General features: G+C 49.7%; 2 protein-coding genes across 2 annotated transcripts; one reads left to right on the top strand and one right to left on the bottom strand.

The window, feature by feature from the left end:
• Positions 1-21: 21 nt before the first annotated feature.
• On the top strand, positions 22-3,890 carry N7532_000260 (Pfs NACHT and ankyrin domain protein; the record flags this gene model as incomplete). The annotated part of the gene is made up of 3 exons (XM_056612764.1): positions 22-898; positions 999-3,646; positions 3,708-3,890. The coding sequence occupies 3 exons, from the start codon at positions 22-24 to the stop codon at positions 3,888-3,890; spliced, it is 3,708 nt and encodes a 1,235-aa protein (XP_056479988.1).
• Positions 3,891-12,887: 8,997 nt separating this feature from the next.
• N7532_000259 (uncharacterized protein) lies at positions 12,888-15,410 on the bottom strand (the record flags this gene model as incomplete). The annotated part of the gene is made up of 3 exons (XM_056612763.1): positions 12,888-13,123; positions 13,221-14,948; positions 15,092-15,410. 3 exons carry the CDS (start codon positions 15,408-15,410, stop codon positions 12,888-12,890), a joined length of 2,283 nt encoding a protein of 760 aa, XP_056479987.1.
• Between the last annotated feature and the right edge of the window lie 1,272 nt (positions 15,411-16,682).

Raw genomic sequence — 16,682 nt, 5'->3', positions numbered from 1 at the left:
ATATGCGCGTTACACACAGAGATGGCAGCAGCTCGTGCCATGCTAGATGACATCCATCAATCTCTGCCCACCCATGCAGATGACACCAACACTTACGTACTGGGAAGCATTAAGCAACAGCGGGTCATTATTGCGTGTTTACCAGCAGAACAATATGGAACAAATAGTGCGACAAGTGTAATCACCAACATGAAACGATCTTTCCCAGCAGTTCGTGCCAGTTTGATGGTCGGGATTGGTGGTGGTGTTCCAAGCAAGTCCGATATTCATCTGGGTGATGTCGTCGTCGGAGTAAGGGTGATGCAGTATGATCTTGGGAAAATCGTTGGAGATGGGAAGTTCCAGCGAACAGCGATACCTAGAGCTCCTGATATGTTACTCGGGACAGCCGTGTCTGCGCTTCGGGCGAAACATGAGTTAGGACCTAGTCGAATCCCGTCTATCCTACAGCACAGGCTAGGAACAAACGTTTTTTATGGCCGCCCGAAGGCCCCAGACCGTCTTTTTCTAGCAACATACGACCACGCATCCCCGCTATCCGCCAACTGTGACAAATGTGATTATTCAAAGCTTGTACCACGAAGCAAACGGAGATCGAACAATATTGTGATTCACTACGGCGCAATCGCTTCAGGAAATCAAGTTATGAGACATGGGGTCACTCGGGATAATGTTGCTCGAGAACTTGACGTTCTCTGTTTCGAAATGGAGACAGCTGGCTTAATGGATATTCTCCCTTGTCTTCCAATTCGAGGGATCTGCGACTACTCTGATTCCCATAAGAACAAAGAGTGGCAACGATATGCCGCAGCGACTGCGGCTGCATATGCCAGGGAATTGATCGAGGAGATACCAATCACTGAGACGCACATAAAAGTGAAGTACATACAGGACGCTCGTGAGTCACCTAAGGATCGTGGGAATAACGTCAGCCGGCTACTGCTCACACTTTTAACTAGATAAGTCGCTGTCGTCTGAACATCGGCAGTGTTTGCTAGAATCCCTCAAGTTTGAGCAAATTGACTCCCGTAAATTGACCATCGAAGCAGCGCACGCCAAGACATGTTGGTGGCTTCTGAGCCATCCGAGTTACGAAGAATGGCTCAATCCCGCGAAGCTCAAACAACATCATGGTTTTCTGTGGATAAGTGGTAAACCAGGCGCCGGCAAATCGACAATCATGAAGTTTGCCTATTTGAACCTCAAACGCAAGCCCCACTATAAAAATGCTGTTACGGCGTCCTTTTTCTTTAATGCTCGAGGCGAGAGCTTAGAAAAGTCGATCAGTGGGATGTATCGATCGTTGCTGCTACAGCTACTCGAAGGGTATCCTGACCTGCAGACAGTTCTAGATAATTCAGAAGTTGTCTCGCAAACTCAAAGCGGTTGCCCATCTCTGAATATTCTGAAGGAACTCTTTTGCAATGCTGTTTCCGCCCTGGGCAACCGCTTATTTACTTGTTTCGTCGATGCTCTTGACGAGTGTGATGAGCAGCAAGTTGTGGATATGGTTCAGTGCTTTGAAGATCTAGCAGAACAATCCACAGCTAAAGGAGCCGCGTTCCGAGTCTGTTTTTCTAGTCGGCATTATCCCTATATCGTCATTCAACGAGGGATTCGACTTACGCTAGAGGACCAACTAGGACATACAGAAGACTTGACAGCCTACGTCGCATCCCGTCTTATAGTTACGGACGTTTCTCTGAACGAAGAGCTACGATCTAAAATTATCGAGAAGGCTGACGGTGTCTTTTTGTGGGTAGTTTTGGCCGTTAATATGCTCAACAAGGAGCATCGGCGAGGTGGAATGTCTCTGAGGAGGAGACTCGCAGAATTACCCAGCGATTTAAGCGAGCTGTTCAAAAACATCCTTAACCGTGACAAAGAGAATATAGAGGCGCTGTTGCTCTGTGTCATCTGGATTCTTTATGCTGAACGACCTTTGCAGCCAAATGAGTTTTATCATGCTCTATGGTCAGGTTTGTCACTGAAGGGTCTAGTAGACGACCAAATTCCAGATGTCGCTGCTCCTGACTCTAGTGACAATCTGAACAAATTCAAGAGATATGTCATTAGCTCCTCAAAAGGGCTTGCTGAGACTACGGAAGCCAAACAACCAACAGTTCAATTCATACATGAATCTGTTCGCGATTTCCTGGTCAAAGACAAGGGCTTATATGAACTGTGGCCTGAAATCGGATATGATTGTGCAAGCCTAAGCCATGAGACGCTAAAGCAATGTTGCAGCGTTTATCTGAACCATAGCCTAGTGCGCCAATCTGTGAACAGATTGCCTTCAGAGCCCAATTCGAGTACACAATCTGGTATCTCACAACGGTATCCATTCCTGCAGTACGCCAATCAACACATTCTCCATCATGCCAACGCCGCCGCGAAAGTGTGTCCTCAAGAAAAGTTTCTCTCTGCATTTAACGTCCCTGACTGGATTGTCGTTAACAATCTTTTCGAGAAATTCAAAATTCGAAGATATACTGCAAACACAAGTTGTTTTTACATTTTCGCAGAGAAAGGACTATCTGAGCTCATTCGTACGATGGCCCACGAGGACCCACAAGTCTATATGCCCCGGGAGAAATACAAGTATCCGCTTTTCGCTGCTTTGGCCAGTGGCAGTAGAGACACTGTTGCTGCTGTCTTAAACCTGCCATCAACTATCTGCAACGGAGTCGACATCATTAGGGGTATTGAGACCAAGAAAGATTTCATAGGATACGAATGTCGAACACCCCTTTCTTGGGCTGCCGGGCATGGTTGTACAGAAATTGTCAAACTACTCCAAACAGAACAAACCATCAATCAAATGGATAGGTTGGGGCATACTCCGCTCACACAGGCCTCAATAAATGGTTACGAGGCCATAGCGAGGCTTCTCATCGAGAGAGGAGCAGACATCCACGCTAGCGACAAGAACGGATGGACATCGCTTCACTGGGCCTCAATGAACGGCCACGAGGCGACAGTGAGGCTTCTTATCGAGAGAGGGGCGGACATCCACGCTAGCAACGGCAGCGAAGGGACATTGCTTCACTGGGCCTCAATGAGGGGCTACGAGTCAATAGCGAGGCTTCTCATCGAGGGAGGAGCGGACATCCACGCTAGCGACACGAACGGAAAGACATCGCTTCACTGGGCCTCAATGAACGGCCACGAGGCGACAGTGAGGCTTCTTATCGAGAGAGGAGCGGACATCCACGCTAGCAACAGCAGCGAAGGGACATCGCTTCACTGGGCCTCAATGAACGGCCACAAGGCGACAGTGAGACTTCTTATCAAGAGAGGAGCTGACATCCACGCTAGCGACAAGAACGGATGGACATCGCTTCACTGGGCCTCAATGAACGGCCACGAGGCGACAGTGAGACTTCTTATTAAGAGAGGAGCTGACATCCACGCTAGCGACACGAACGGATGGACATCGCTTCACTGGGCCTCAATGAGGGGCTACGAGGCAATAGCTAGGCTTCTTATCGAGAGAGGAGCGGACATCCACGCTAGCGACACGAACGGAAAGACATCGCTTCATTGGGCCTCAATGAACGGCCACAAGGAAGTGGTGAACCTTCTTCTCAATAGTGGGGCAATGGTCAACACTGACGTTGGCGCATGGACACCTATCCAACAGACTGTAAATGATCCGAGGCAGTGGCGACGCTCCTAATCGAAAAAGCAGCAGAAGTCAACACCAGCGATGGAGACGGCTTCCACCCCTTCACTGGGCCTCAATGAATGGTAATAAGGATATAGTGAAGCTTCTCCTCGAGGAAAGAGCAAATGTTAACGCCAGCGACAACCACGGGTGGACGCCGTTTCACTGGGCCTCCGCAATGGGCCATCAGTTGATAGCGAAGGGCCTTATTGAAAAAGGATGAGACATATGTATCAGTGATAATGAGGGATGGACTGCGCTTGAATGCGCGTCTTCGAATGGCTATGATGAGGTTGTAAAGTTCATAACCAACAAGAGAGCATAGGTGATATGAGCTGAGCAACATAGAATGGTCGGAATTATTTCATTTAGGATCTTTTAATTGCCACGACGTAGTGCCAAAGCTCCCTGACGAAAGAGGAGCGTAAGCCAACTCCAGCAAAAGAGGCTGGTATTCTGGAGCAGCTAATCGTAAAATGTATCTAGCATACATAACAAGAGAAATGCTTCGCAGTAGACTATCTTTGCTCGGTGGTGCTTTGAACATGTCAGATTTCAATATATTTAGAAGAAATTTTGTGGATGATACTTCTATTGCAACCAGCAGCCAATATCATCTGCGATACGGATAGTTCTTCGCTCTAGAACATATGGAAGATAAGCTTACGCATTGACGGGGCAAAGATTGATGCCATCTTGATGTAGCAACGACTTATAACTATCTGTCTAGAGCTGTCAAGAGCTCTGTGCCTTGTCTCAAGGAGAGGGGTGTAAAAGGTCGTCCGACGTAATTAATACAGGCTAATACAACCCCACTATAGCTGCATACAGTGGCGCCCCAAAAGTCTGTGACCACCCCCTATTGACCGCTCCGATCTCCGCCTTCCTAAAATAGGCTAGCACGCCCAGTCGCGTTATAGAATCGCGGTCGCGTCTCGACGATACGGTCTCTCTATTAGACTATATGTCAGGATGTCGGATACGTGTATCATCTAGTATCGAGGGACGGCCAATTGATGCATGAGATGGATTAACGAGAGTGTGTCTGTGTGTTCCGATCTGTTGAAAATGATCCAGGGGCTATAAACTGCGTATTACATCACAGTTCTTCCGAGAATGACCCGAATTACCATACAATTACTATTGCAATGTGGGTGGATGCTGAATAACCAAGAGCAGTGGAGAATCCACAGTATTTTACCTCTCTCAGAGTTGACACACCCCCCCAGCATCCGCTCTCATTGCTGAGGTTATTCCAACCAAGTGTGGATATCCTCCATTCCCAGTTGTTGCAGGAACTCGGTGTGTTTCTGTCGTGGGAGCTGCTTTGTTAGGCCGTCCGCGGCCATATCCTTTGTTTCCACCCATTCAACATGTATCCGGCCAGTTTGAACCTCCTGTCGAAGCCAGTGATGGTGTATGTCGACATGACGAAGCTTCGTACGTAAATGAGGTATTTCCCTGGTGAGTATACCAATCGTTTGCTGGTTATCGCAATTGATCGATAAAGGGTGTTCAGGATCAAAGCGGATGGATAAGAATAGGCGCTTCCACATTTCCATGGTCTTCGCGGCTTCCGAAATCGCTAGCAGCTCTGCTTCCGTGGTGCTAGTGGTAACCGTATGTTGCTTGCTGGCACGCCAATCAACTGCTCCACCAAACATCTTGCAGATATATCCTTCTGAGCTCTTCCTATCTCTGTTATCCGCAAATGATGCATCGCTGAAGAAGGATACTGCTTCAATGTCTCCATGTGGACGTGAGCGATACGTCAAAGCAAGAGAACGCGTGTGATATAGATAGGTAATGACCCTGTTGATGGCGTCAAGGTGCTCAGGTCCTGGATTTGTGAGGAATTGTGCAAGCGCAGAGGTTGCTTTTGCTGCATCTGGTCTGGTGATTGTGGTAGCATATTGCGTTGATCCAACTTTCTGCTGATACTCATGGATCTGTTGTCGAGTTGCTTCTCCTTCATATGGCTTCAGTGCCAGTGCTGAGGACAGTGGGGTGTCAACTTTGCGGCCATTTGTGAGATGGTACCGGCTTGCCATAGAAGAGATATAAGAGTCCTGACAGAGCCAGAGTGCTTTCTCCTGCCGATCTCGAACAACTCGGATTCCAAGAAACCACGCTGCTTCTCCCATGTCACGTAGTTCCCACTGCTCATTAAGCTTCTGGCGCAGTTCCGTTGCGCGTGTGCGCTGGGCTGGATGGTTGACGATGATGATATCATCCACATAGAAGAAAACAATGATGCCGTTTGTGGAGAAGAGGCAGAGGTCTTCCTGTACAACTTGTAAGCCAAAAGAAGTCAGGACCTTAGACGCTTCTTGTTGCCATAGCCTTGGAGACTTTCGTAAGCCATAGAGAGCTCGCTTGAGTTTCCAGCACTGCCTCTGTTCCTTGAAACCCTCTGGCATCTCAGTGATGATCTCCTCATCAATCCAACTATTAAGGAATGCATTGACAGCATCATACTGGTAAGTGTCAAGGTCAAAAGCAGCCACTAATGAGAAGACTGCTCGTGCAGTGCGTGCAGCGAGGGTTGCCGAGTATTTCTCCTCTGTGGTAAGTTTCTGGAGATCTCCTCGCACGCAGATTCTGGCCTTGAGCTTGCTGAGATAGCCATTGCTATCAACCTTATAGTTGAACACCCAACGGAGTGGTAGAATCTGTATGCTGTGGTCATTTGGTCGTTGTATGACCTCATATGTGCCTTTCCTCTTGATTGTCTGAATTTCAAGAGCACAAGCTGCCAGGAATCCCTCTCGGTAAGGATGGTTCATCATCTCCTTCCAGTTTCCTGGCTCTGGAGGTAACTCATCCTGATGCACTTGCGCGTGTGTGCGGGAGCTGTTTAATCCAGTAGCGAAGGCTGCGAGTACGCTATCCTCTTCCTTCTCAGAGATAGCTTGAAAGCTGACAAAGTTGTCATCCTCTCTTGTTCGTCGTTTTCTCGTTCCTCTCACAATGTTTCGTTCTGAAATGTCACCATCGATATCTCTAGGTGCTCTGGGAGTCTCCTGTGCGGGTGATGCAGCTGTGAGCTCATTTTGAAGCTGCTCAGCATGGTCATATGACTCCCGTGGCGGTGAGCTAGGGAATGTTCCTGGTGGAAGCGAAGGTGCCCGTTGCTGTGATGCTGATGGCGTTGGTGAAGGTGTAGCCATCTGTCGTCCCTCCTTCTGCTGCGAATTTGTTGCTTTTCCTGCTGAATGTCTTGCTGCTTGTTCATGCATGTTCTCAGCAGCGCTTTCTCTGCTTCCTGCTTCATTTGAGGAAAGAGGGACTATCTGGTGTTGTATCTCCTCTTCCTCATCCTGTTCAGTGATCCAGGGCATTGATTCAATTATATCGCTGACTGGTGGTTTGTCTAGTTCTCGTGGGTTGAAGAACTGGTTCTCATCAAAGACAACATCTCGCACTGCCCGTACAGCTCCTCTCTGTGGAAACCATACTCTCCAGATATTTGAGGCTTCATAGCCAACGAGATAACCGATCTCTGCGCGAGGCTCCATCTTCGCTGCATTCGGGATGCCCTGCTTGCGTACATACGCTCTGCATCCATAGATTCTGAGGTTGGCAAGGTTGACTCGTGGTGGTTGGTCTTGCTGGACATGAAGTGCTTCCTGGTATGGGACAATCCACTTTCCATCTCTCATCCTCGTGGGCGATCTGTTAACTATCCAAACAGCTGCTTTGACTGCTTCTGGCCACAGGTCTTTCGGAAGACCTGCATCCTGCAGTAGTGCGCGTGCTATAGTGACTATCACCCCCCAGATCGCTCCGCGAAGCCATTTTGCTCTGGCGTTCCAACGACGCTATGCTCAACAACAAAGCCTTCCTCTGCTAGGAATTGCTCTACCGTACGACCTGCTGAACGCTCATTATCATAGCGAAAGGCTCGGATTGGTAGGTTCCACTGGGTCCTCACATATGCACAGAAGAGTGTCACAGCTTGCTGACAACCACTTTTCTTCTCGTGAGTGAATGCTGCATGGAATCGAATTCCATCCACATAGAAATGGGATAACCAGCGATCACCATTATAGGCAGGGTCAATTTGAACAAGGTCAAAGTGTATTCTCCCAAATTTCCCGTATGTGGCTCCCTGTGGTCTTCTTGATATCTGACGTTTCGCAGAGGTGATCTGACAGACCTCACATCGTTCAGGGTTACCATGAGAGTTGTCTTCACTCTTTCCATCAATTTTGACTCCATCCACCATCGCTGGCAACAGTTCAATCTTCTGGCTATATGCGTGGCCTAGCCGACGATGCCAGCGCCTGGCTGATGCTGCTGAAATGAGTGGCTTTTCTGACTGCTTGGTGGCAAAGGCTGCATCAGAAGAGCAGTATTCCATGAAGTATAATCCCTTTTCCTTTCGCACATGTAACACTGGACTGTCGCTGTTGTTGACAATGGCTTTCTTGCTAGGATTCCACCAATATCCTTTATCCTCAATCTTTGAATAGGATATCAGATTGGTATGGAAGCCCGGGGAATAATGAACATTGGTGAGCTCTACCACTTGAGGCTCGCCAGTTTGAGGGTCCTGGCCTACCATGTCCACAGTGCCATACCCTGTAGTAGCAGTCATAGTATCACCTGTTTTAACAGAGCTTTCCCCTTTGATGAACACTTTGAAACGCCAACGATCATTACAGATATGCAGGGTAGTGCCTGAATCAAGAATCCAGCGATTTCTGAGCGGTTTGGCCACCTGATGCTGACCAGTTGATGCTGCAGCTGCAATGAAGAAGCTAAGCTTCTCTTCTGATACTGCTAATTGAGCCTGCGCTGGTGGTGCTTCCTTCTTTTTCTCCATCAGCTGCTTGATCTTCTGTTGATCCTGAGGACTCATTTGCTTGATAGCATCAGTTAAGCGCTTCGCAATTCCTTCTCTTGGCTTCCAGTTGTCACTTCGCAGGGTCTCATCAATATACCAGCACTCTGAGTAGTGGTGTCGAGGGTATCCGCATGGGCACTTCGTTCGATAAGTCTTCTCTGTTTTCCCAGTTGGCTTTGCCTCTTTCTGACCATCCAGGGTTGCGAAGGCCATCTTCGGTTGCTTCTTTCCAGAAGTGAGTGCTAGATCTCCACGGCGGCTACGATAATCGGCAATAACCTCATGAAACGTAGCAGTCGTGTTCATACGAAGCTCACGTCGCCATCCCGAGCAGAAGGTGTCATCTAGCCCCTGCACAGCATCTAGGAAGTCACGAATAGCATCATCTTTCTCAATACAGTCAGGAACCTTGGCAGCTTTTGCCTCCTCATATAAGCTTTCCCACTGTGTGAGCCACTGATCAATGCTAACATCTCTCGCAGGTTGCCTGATCATCAATCTCCACGCACGTCGGAGCTCCTGTCGTCGATTCTCAGGCTTTGGCTTGAATGTCTCTGCCAGTTTCAATAGCTTCTTCCTTGGAGTTTCCTCATCGACAATAAGATAGTGAAACTCAGTGGCTACTGAACGGGTAATAAGGCTATTCATGCGCGCCATAGCCTTAACAAGCCGCTGTCGCTTTGTTTCCTGCCGCTCATACAGCTGTATCTGCAACTGCCATCTCCTTAACTCATCATCAGTGAGGTCCATGATATCCTTCTCTCTACCGCGATGGTCCACAGGCATCATAGGTTCCCGATGTGCGATTGGAAGCTGTTCAACTTCTTCGTCCGACTTCTCGAGGTCAAGATAATTCCACACATCTTCAGATATGGCTGCTGACCTGATATGTCCTATCCAGATCCTCCACTGCGATTCCGCCCGTAGTTTCTGATCGGGTGGGATCATTGCCATCTCCTCTCTTTGTGAATCGGCCATCCTGTCTTCTCTCGCGATGATACTGATGCTGTGTTGATGCTAGGTTCAAGGGTACGGGATTGCTGCGTTGAGCGCGGGGCGAGGTTCCAATTTCTCGCGTGATGCGTGCGTTCAGGGGTATCCCGATCGTGCGAATCGCTGCTGCAGTGCTGCCAGGGGTGGTACGCTCGCAGTTACACGTGTGCGGCGCGGCTAACCGGGCTCATAACTGTCAGGATGTCGGATACGTGTATCATCTAGTATCGAGGGACGGCCAATTGATGCATGAGATGGATTAACGAGAGTGTGTCTGTGTGTTCCGATCTGTTGAAAATGATCCAGGGGCTATAAACTGCGTATTACATCACAGTTCTTCCGAGAATGACCCGAATTACCATACAATTACTATTGCAATGTGGGTGGATGCTGAATAACCAAGAGCAGTGGAGAATCCACAGTATTTTACCTCTCTCAGAGTTGACACTATATCCCACGATGCCTCGTGGAAGAGCTTTACCACAGCGCCCAGTGCCTAAGGGCCCTCTACCTACACCTCCCAGGCCACCTAATCTTCCACCTACTAGCGCACCACGTCGCCAGAATTGTGAACTGGACCCGAATCTACGTACCCAGATCACTACATTAAAAGAGGTCGCTAAGTGGTCTTATGGGGAAATTCATAAGAAATTCCCTGATTTACCACTTTCAACTATCAAAATGACATGCCTACGATCAAGGATTCGACATAAAGAGCAGTCTTTAAGCGATCTGGACGACCAAAGATCCTAAATGAAGACGATCGTCAAAAGATACTTCAGAAGATTCACGAAACACCTCGAGTCACGTACGAAGATCTACTCTCTGAGGTCGATAATAAGTGCAAAAAAAAGTCAATCGCTCGTCTTGTGTTGAGAACCTTCGAAAGTGGCGAGTACTGAAACGACCTTATCTAAAACCTGAACATGCTGAACAACGACTCGCGTGGGCTTTCCGGTATCAACACTATACAAAAGAGGATTTCGACCGTGTTTTCTGGTCTGACGAATGTACAGTTGAGCATGGTATCGGACTTCGACCAGAATATACGTTTATTCGTCCTGGAGAACAAGCAATCCAAGGCGAAGTCCATCCAACTCCATACCGAGGATTCCAAGTTAAACAGATGTTTTGGGCTTCATTTTCTGGCTCTCCTCGACGAACTGCTCTTATCCCACTTTCTGGAGATCCGAATTCACGTAGGGGAAGTGTAAATCGTTTTATTATTCTTGATTTATATCGTCGAATCTTACCAACACTACTTATCGACCCAAGATCAATTTTTCAGCAAGATAATGCTCCATCTCATACTGCAATTATTGTACGTGAATATATTGCTGAACTTGGACGTGAGATCATAATCTGGCCACCTTATTCGCCAGATCTTAACCCAATTGAAAATCTCTGGACGTTATTAAAACAGAAGATCTATCAAATCCGACCAGATCTACTGCATATGCCTAATAACGATAATACGCTAGAGGTTCTGATCGCTACAGCCGAGGAAGCCTGGCAGCAACTTGACCTTGGTATCTTAGAAGGTCTATCAGAGAGTATGCCACGTAGGGTGCAGGCTATTATTGAGTCTAATGGATGGTATACTAGATATTAGTTATATTTGAATATTATCTGGAGTTTTTGGTACGGCAGAATTATGGCAGAAAATAGCGGTGAATAGGGGGTGGTCACAGACTTTTGGGGCGCCACTGTAACTCACTGATCGCTGAAATCATTTTCCTCGCTGTCGGCGTATTCATTATGACCGGTACCCGAGACCTCTTCTACAAAGTCATGTGGACTCTTGTCTTCTGCCCGCTAGGCATGGGCGGGGCAATGGGCGGATTGATAAATTGCTTTATCGTTGACTATTACTACGGGAAAAAGGCCGCTCATTTCACCGGAATACTGGCGCTCCTGATTCTCAGCACTTGTAACTATCTTTGTTACAACCTCGGCAGACATTTTGGGTGGTTTGGAGCCGCGGAACATCCGATGTGGTTCTATTGGCGGTATCCGATGATCTGGGCGGTTGGGTTTTGGAATGGGGTGCTTCTGTTTACAGATAAGGGGCAAGAGAAACTTGCTAGATTGGGGTTATGATTTATTTTTGTGGACTTATCTCTGAGCATGGACTACTGGACTAGGTTCGACTGAGAGGCTCGAAACCTGAAGTGGGAGCCTCGCAATTTCAACATTTGCGTATGGTCTCCGTGTATAAATCGTGAATCTGCCAATTTGGAACCTTAGTGTCAGCTGCGGCCGCGCTTCCTCTCCGCACTAGGAACCACAATAAAAATTTTACCGGGACCGGGGCATCCGTTACTTTTCATATGGCGACTTGATAGGTCTTGGCTCCTGTTTTATTTAATTACTGTGCTTGCATGTCTCTTCTCGTAATAGGTGAATTCATATGCATAATTACGGGTACATTTTGTCGCTATTCAATTCAATTCAATTCAAAGTTCTATTAACCTGATGCAGCCCAACTAGAACGTAATGGCTATGCAGGTGCTTCCTCCGTCGGAAACAAGAACTCGTCCAAACGCCACCCCCAACAGTAACAAATACAAAGAAAACACTGCATGTCGCGATTCAAAAACAGGTGACAATCTCACAAAACCCGTCATAGAACGCTCAAAATGAATGTAATTGGCTTATGCCAGCACACGTCGTGCCATGCGGCCACATCCCATCCCCGTATTGCCGCATCATCCCATGCTTCTGCTTCCACATCTGCTCCAGTTGGCATGCAGTTTTTCAACATGCCCTGTTCGATCGATATCGTTCCTCATCGGTGTTGTATTTCTCCCACTGTCTCTCGTCGCTGTAGGTTTTTGAGATCTTCCTTATACCCAGCGTCTTCACCTCCTGCTGCCACCTTGCCAAGTTATTTTGGCGTGTTAATGTTTGCATCAACATCCTCGTAGTCCACGTGCCTGGACTGACCGAGGAGTCCTGTCCGGTGCATGAATTCGGCCACGTAGCGGATGGCCTGCGAGTCCGACATGATCGTGTCATAATCGGTTGTTCTCCCCAGATCGGTTTTGTACCAGATCTTGTTCAACACCACGGTCCTAAGCCCGGTGTATAACGGACACTGGAGAAGGACATGCATGGGAGTCTGGCTGCCCTCGTCACAGTGACACCGGTCTGTGGCCCCCTCTGCCCTCTGCTGTGCGGTGGCGATCTTGAACAGGAAATGTCGAAGCCCAATCGCTGTGGCCTCATCTGAATGAGAATTGAGGTGTAGGGATTTGAGAGCCCCTCATATAGACCTAGAGCCTTCTTGTGCGGTGTGTTGACCAGTCGATAGGTCGGTCTTCCTGTCTTCTCTCTTACCCACTCCCTTGCCCATCTATCCCTCATCCGCTGCCGCACTCAGCACCTCGCTGAGGAGGCAAGGCGATATGCTTCGGGAGCACTATTCTTCGCCCCATCTCCGTTCTCCGCAGCAACCTTAGCTTCAACGTCAGCTGCTTCATTACCATGCACGCCCACATGTGCGGGGATCCAACGGATCTCAACGGCGGGAATCTGGCCGGACGTGGGTGTGTGAGAAGTTGATCGGAGGGCCCGTACATGATCATATATGCGTGCGAGCATGTACTGGCCGCCTGGCTGTCAGAGAAAATGACCAGCTTCTTGCTGCACTCTTCTGGTCATATGTTTGGTTTTGGTGTTTGAAAAACTTAGAGAGAGTCATCTCTATACCGTTGAGCTCAGCAACGTATACTGAAGAGTCCTCTGTGGAACCGAGATGTCTTCGTTCAAAGATGCCTGTGCGCGGGGCAACCGCGGAGGCACCCACATGGCCTTCGTAGCCACTACCATCGGTGAAGGACGAGACCGTCGGGGGGCGGTTGGCATCTGAGGGCTGTCGGATAATCTGTGGGTGTTGGATATCTTGGTGTTCCTGGAGTTGCTGGGTCTCCTGGAGATGTTGGAGATCGTCCTGCAACCGGTCAAAAGTACGCTCACACTCCCAATCAAGGAGTTCCCTCTCAATCTGGTCATGCGAGGCTCGCGCTGCCTCTGCATCTTCAATAACGCATGGGATCCGTGCCTCCCATGGCGCTAATATGAAGGCCTTCCACGTCTCCCACTTCTGTGGGCTAGGGGCCTGAGAACTCAGGGAGTGCCCCTCATTTCTCTTCCACCGTAGATCTTCCAGTGGGCTCCACCCTCCACGTCTCTGCTTTGCCTTCCTTTGCTGGTACAGGCATGCTGGCTGAGCCCAGCGCGCCCCTGTCTGTATGCGGATAGCTGCTTCCTCAATGTTTTGTTGCATCTGGAGATGGATTGGTTGGATAAAAAGCTCCACATTGAGCGTCTCCGCACTAGTGCTCTTGAAAGCCCCACTGATCAAGATCGCCGCACGTTTTTGGACCCTGGTGAACTCCGCTATCACACGGTTCCTTTCCGCGGCGGGAAGGGCCCCTGTGGCAGGGCAGTACCAGGCTGATAGTCCGTAGAGCATCTGTGGCACCACTACTGCCTGGTAGACCTTCCTCATCGCCAGCAGCGAGGCACCCCATGTGGAGCCAGAGATTCCGCGCAGAGCGTCCAAACTGCCGTTGGCCTTCGCGATCAGCTGTCTTCTAAGTTTGTCAAATAAGAGACATTTGTCCAGCCAGATTCCTAGATATTTAGCATGTTCCTTAGGTTGAATTGGGCATCCAGAGGTGTAGACTAGCATTCGGTCATTGCCTTCTGGGTGGCAAGCTGCAAAGTCGTATATATCCACTGAATGGTCGTCGGCTTGGCCGTTGGATCGAATATCGGTCTGAATTCCAGGTTCAGTGTTGGTGTGGTCATTGGTCGGTGTGCTGTCCTGGTTGATTCTCGGATTGGTGAAGTGAATAAGTTCAAACTTGTCCGCTGCGAATTTGGCTGCATGCCTCCTTGCCCATAGTTCTGCCTTATCCAGGGCCTTCTGCAGGAGCTGTACATTGACGTAATAGGATTCTAATACTGCTATAATAGCTGCATCGTCCACCCAGCCATATCCTACAGTTGTTCCCTCACCCAGTTGTTGGCAGCAGGCATGGATTAGCGGGGAGTTGAAGAGCAGAAAGAGAATTGGGGAGAGCGGCGAGCCCTGAGGAATCCCTGTGGGCGTTGGGAACGCCTCACTGAGATAACCAGGCACTTTGATCCTGGTGCTCCATCCTGATAGGAATGACGTTATCCATGGCGTGAAGTAACCAAGGCCGAGCTGAGTTATATTGGCTAACAACCTCTCATGTGAGACATTATCATATGCTCCCGCCACGTCTAGCAGGATCATTGACACCTTTCGGCCGTTTCCCCACGCCTTATGAATGCGGTAGAGAATCAGCTGAATAACATGGTCAATCGAGATGCCTTTTCGGCCCCCGAGATGGCTGTCAGGGAGCAGTTTGAATTCATCCACTGCCCAGGCAATCCTGGCTGCCACCACTGATTCCAGTAGCTTAGCAAGGAGTTGATAAGTGCCACTGGCTTGTATGACTTTGGGATGCGGTAGTCACGAGGGCCCCCTTTCCGAAGGGTGAGCGTGATTGACAGCTGGAAACACCGAGGATTGAATCCCGTTCGCATACACGCGTCAAAGACCCTGGCCACGACTGGAACGAATTCGTTGCACAGGGCGGCCAGCACCTTCCACACGCGGTTAGGGAGACCATCCTCACCAGGTGCCTTGTCTGGCGGTGCTCTGTGAATAGCATCAGAGATCTCCTGCTCTGTCACGCCAGGGAAGTCAATCAGAGGACGATGATATAGGCGGCGGCTGCTGCTGAGGTCCAAGAGATCCGCCTGCGGTGGCTGAGGGAAGAAAACCTCACGGAGCAGATTGACCTTCTCTAGATTGCTTTCCGCAGGCGAGGCGTCACTGCCTGGCACCTTTAGCGGCGGTATCATACTGCTGCCACTGCTCTGGTCCCTGTTCCTGGCCCACTTAGATACTTTCCAGAGGCCCCGGGGGCCCTGTTCAGTGGCCGATTTAACCCAGTTTCGGACCAAAAGACATTAAGCAGCTTCGACAGACCTACTTGCATAGGCCACTACCCCAGTTTTCCGCCCAAAACTTGAGGCTTCTAGACTCTCGAGGTTCACCACGCCTCTCACCCTGGGTGTCTCTCAGTTTGCTCCATAAGCATACATCACGGGCAGGCCAACTAGGTCAACACCGCTTCAACCGACCAAGGCCAGTCTCAGGCCCCCAGTGCGAGTGAGGTAGTTGGCTTCCGTCTCTTTGTACACCGATACGCGCATCCGTCCTCTCGGGCCATACAGACAGTCTCTTGGCAGGACTTAATCCTGCCACAGTGGCTGCCATTGTACACCATGCCCCGCGAGAGCTCGCACTCTCGTTTCGCGTTACCTAGAGAGGTCTCCCTCCACTAGGCCGACCGTGTCTTGCAGAAAGCCCTCGTATACGCCCCAGCCGGCAGTGTATGTCGGTCGCTCCCCACTAACCAAACTTGTTCCCCAGTGACTGAACAGGTTCGATGATTTACCCGTGGCATAGCCTTAACGAGCTCCATCGTTTGCCACCAGCCAGCCACCAATATCTTCCAGATTACCCGTGTATCTCCCAAGAGGGATGCCCGTGTCTCGGCGGTGCCCGTGTCTCGCAGAACAGCCGCACCCAGAGCTTGCCCGTGGCTAGGCCTTAACGAGATCTCCTGTGAGCGATGTCCCCGAGCCTTAACGAGTTCGAGTCTTAACGAGGCCTCTGAGCCTTGAACGAGGTCTGTCCGATATTAGCTTGATTGCCTGCGTCACTGGTTCACTACCGCCTCGCCGCATCTCGCACGATGCGATCCCAGACCGTATGCAAGCTCAGAGGTGTCCTGTCTTCTTCCTAGGGCGACACCACTTCGACTAGTAATGCAAGACCAGCGTCTGGGCCCGAGTGCGAGTCGGGTAAGAAGAAGTCGGATGGTTTTCAACTCCCAAATCCCTGATTTTGATGTGGTTGTGTGGTCGTGCCCCGCACCGAACGCACCGGGCCGAACCGCACAACCACAGCGGATTCACTTTGGTCTCCCCAACGGGGATTAACACCGGACACCACGAGAAGGTATGAATCCATTGTCCTAACAGCCTGGCGAGGACTGTCACCCAGTGCGAGCTCACTGGGGGCTTCGTTTCAGGGCATTTTACGTGACGAGCGTGGGACCCCCCCCC

This window comes from Penicillium argentinense (genome assembly GCF_028826775.1).
Source record: "Penicillium argentinense strain IBT 30761 chromosome Unknown utg000001l_segment0_segment0, whole genome shotgun sequence".
NCBI classification, from domain to species: domain Eukaryota; kingdom Fungi; phylum Ascomycota; class Eurotiomycetes; order Eurotiales; family Aspergillaceae; genus Penicillium; species Penicillium argentinense.
This window is presented reverse-complemented; position numbering and strand designations above follow the sequence as displayed.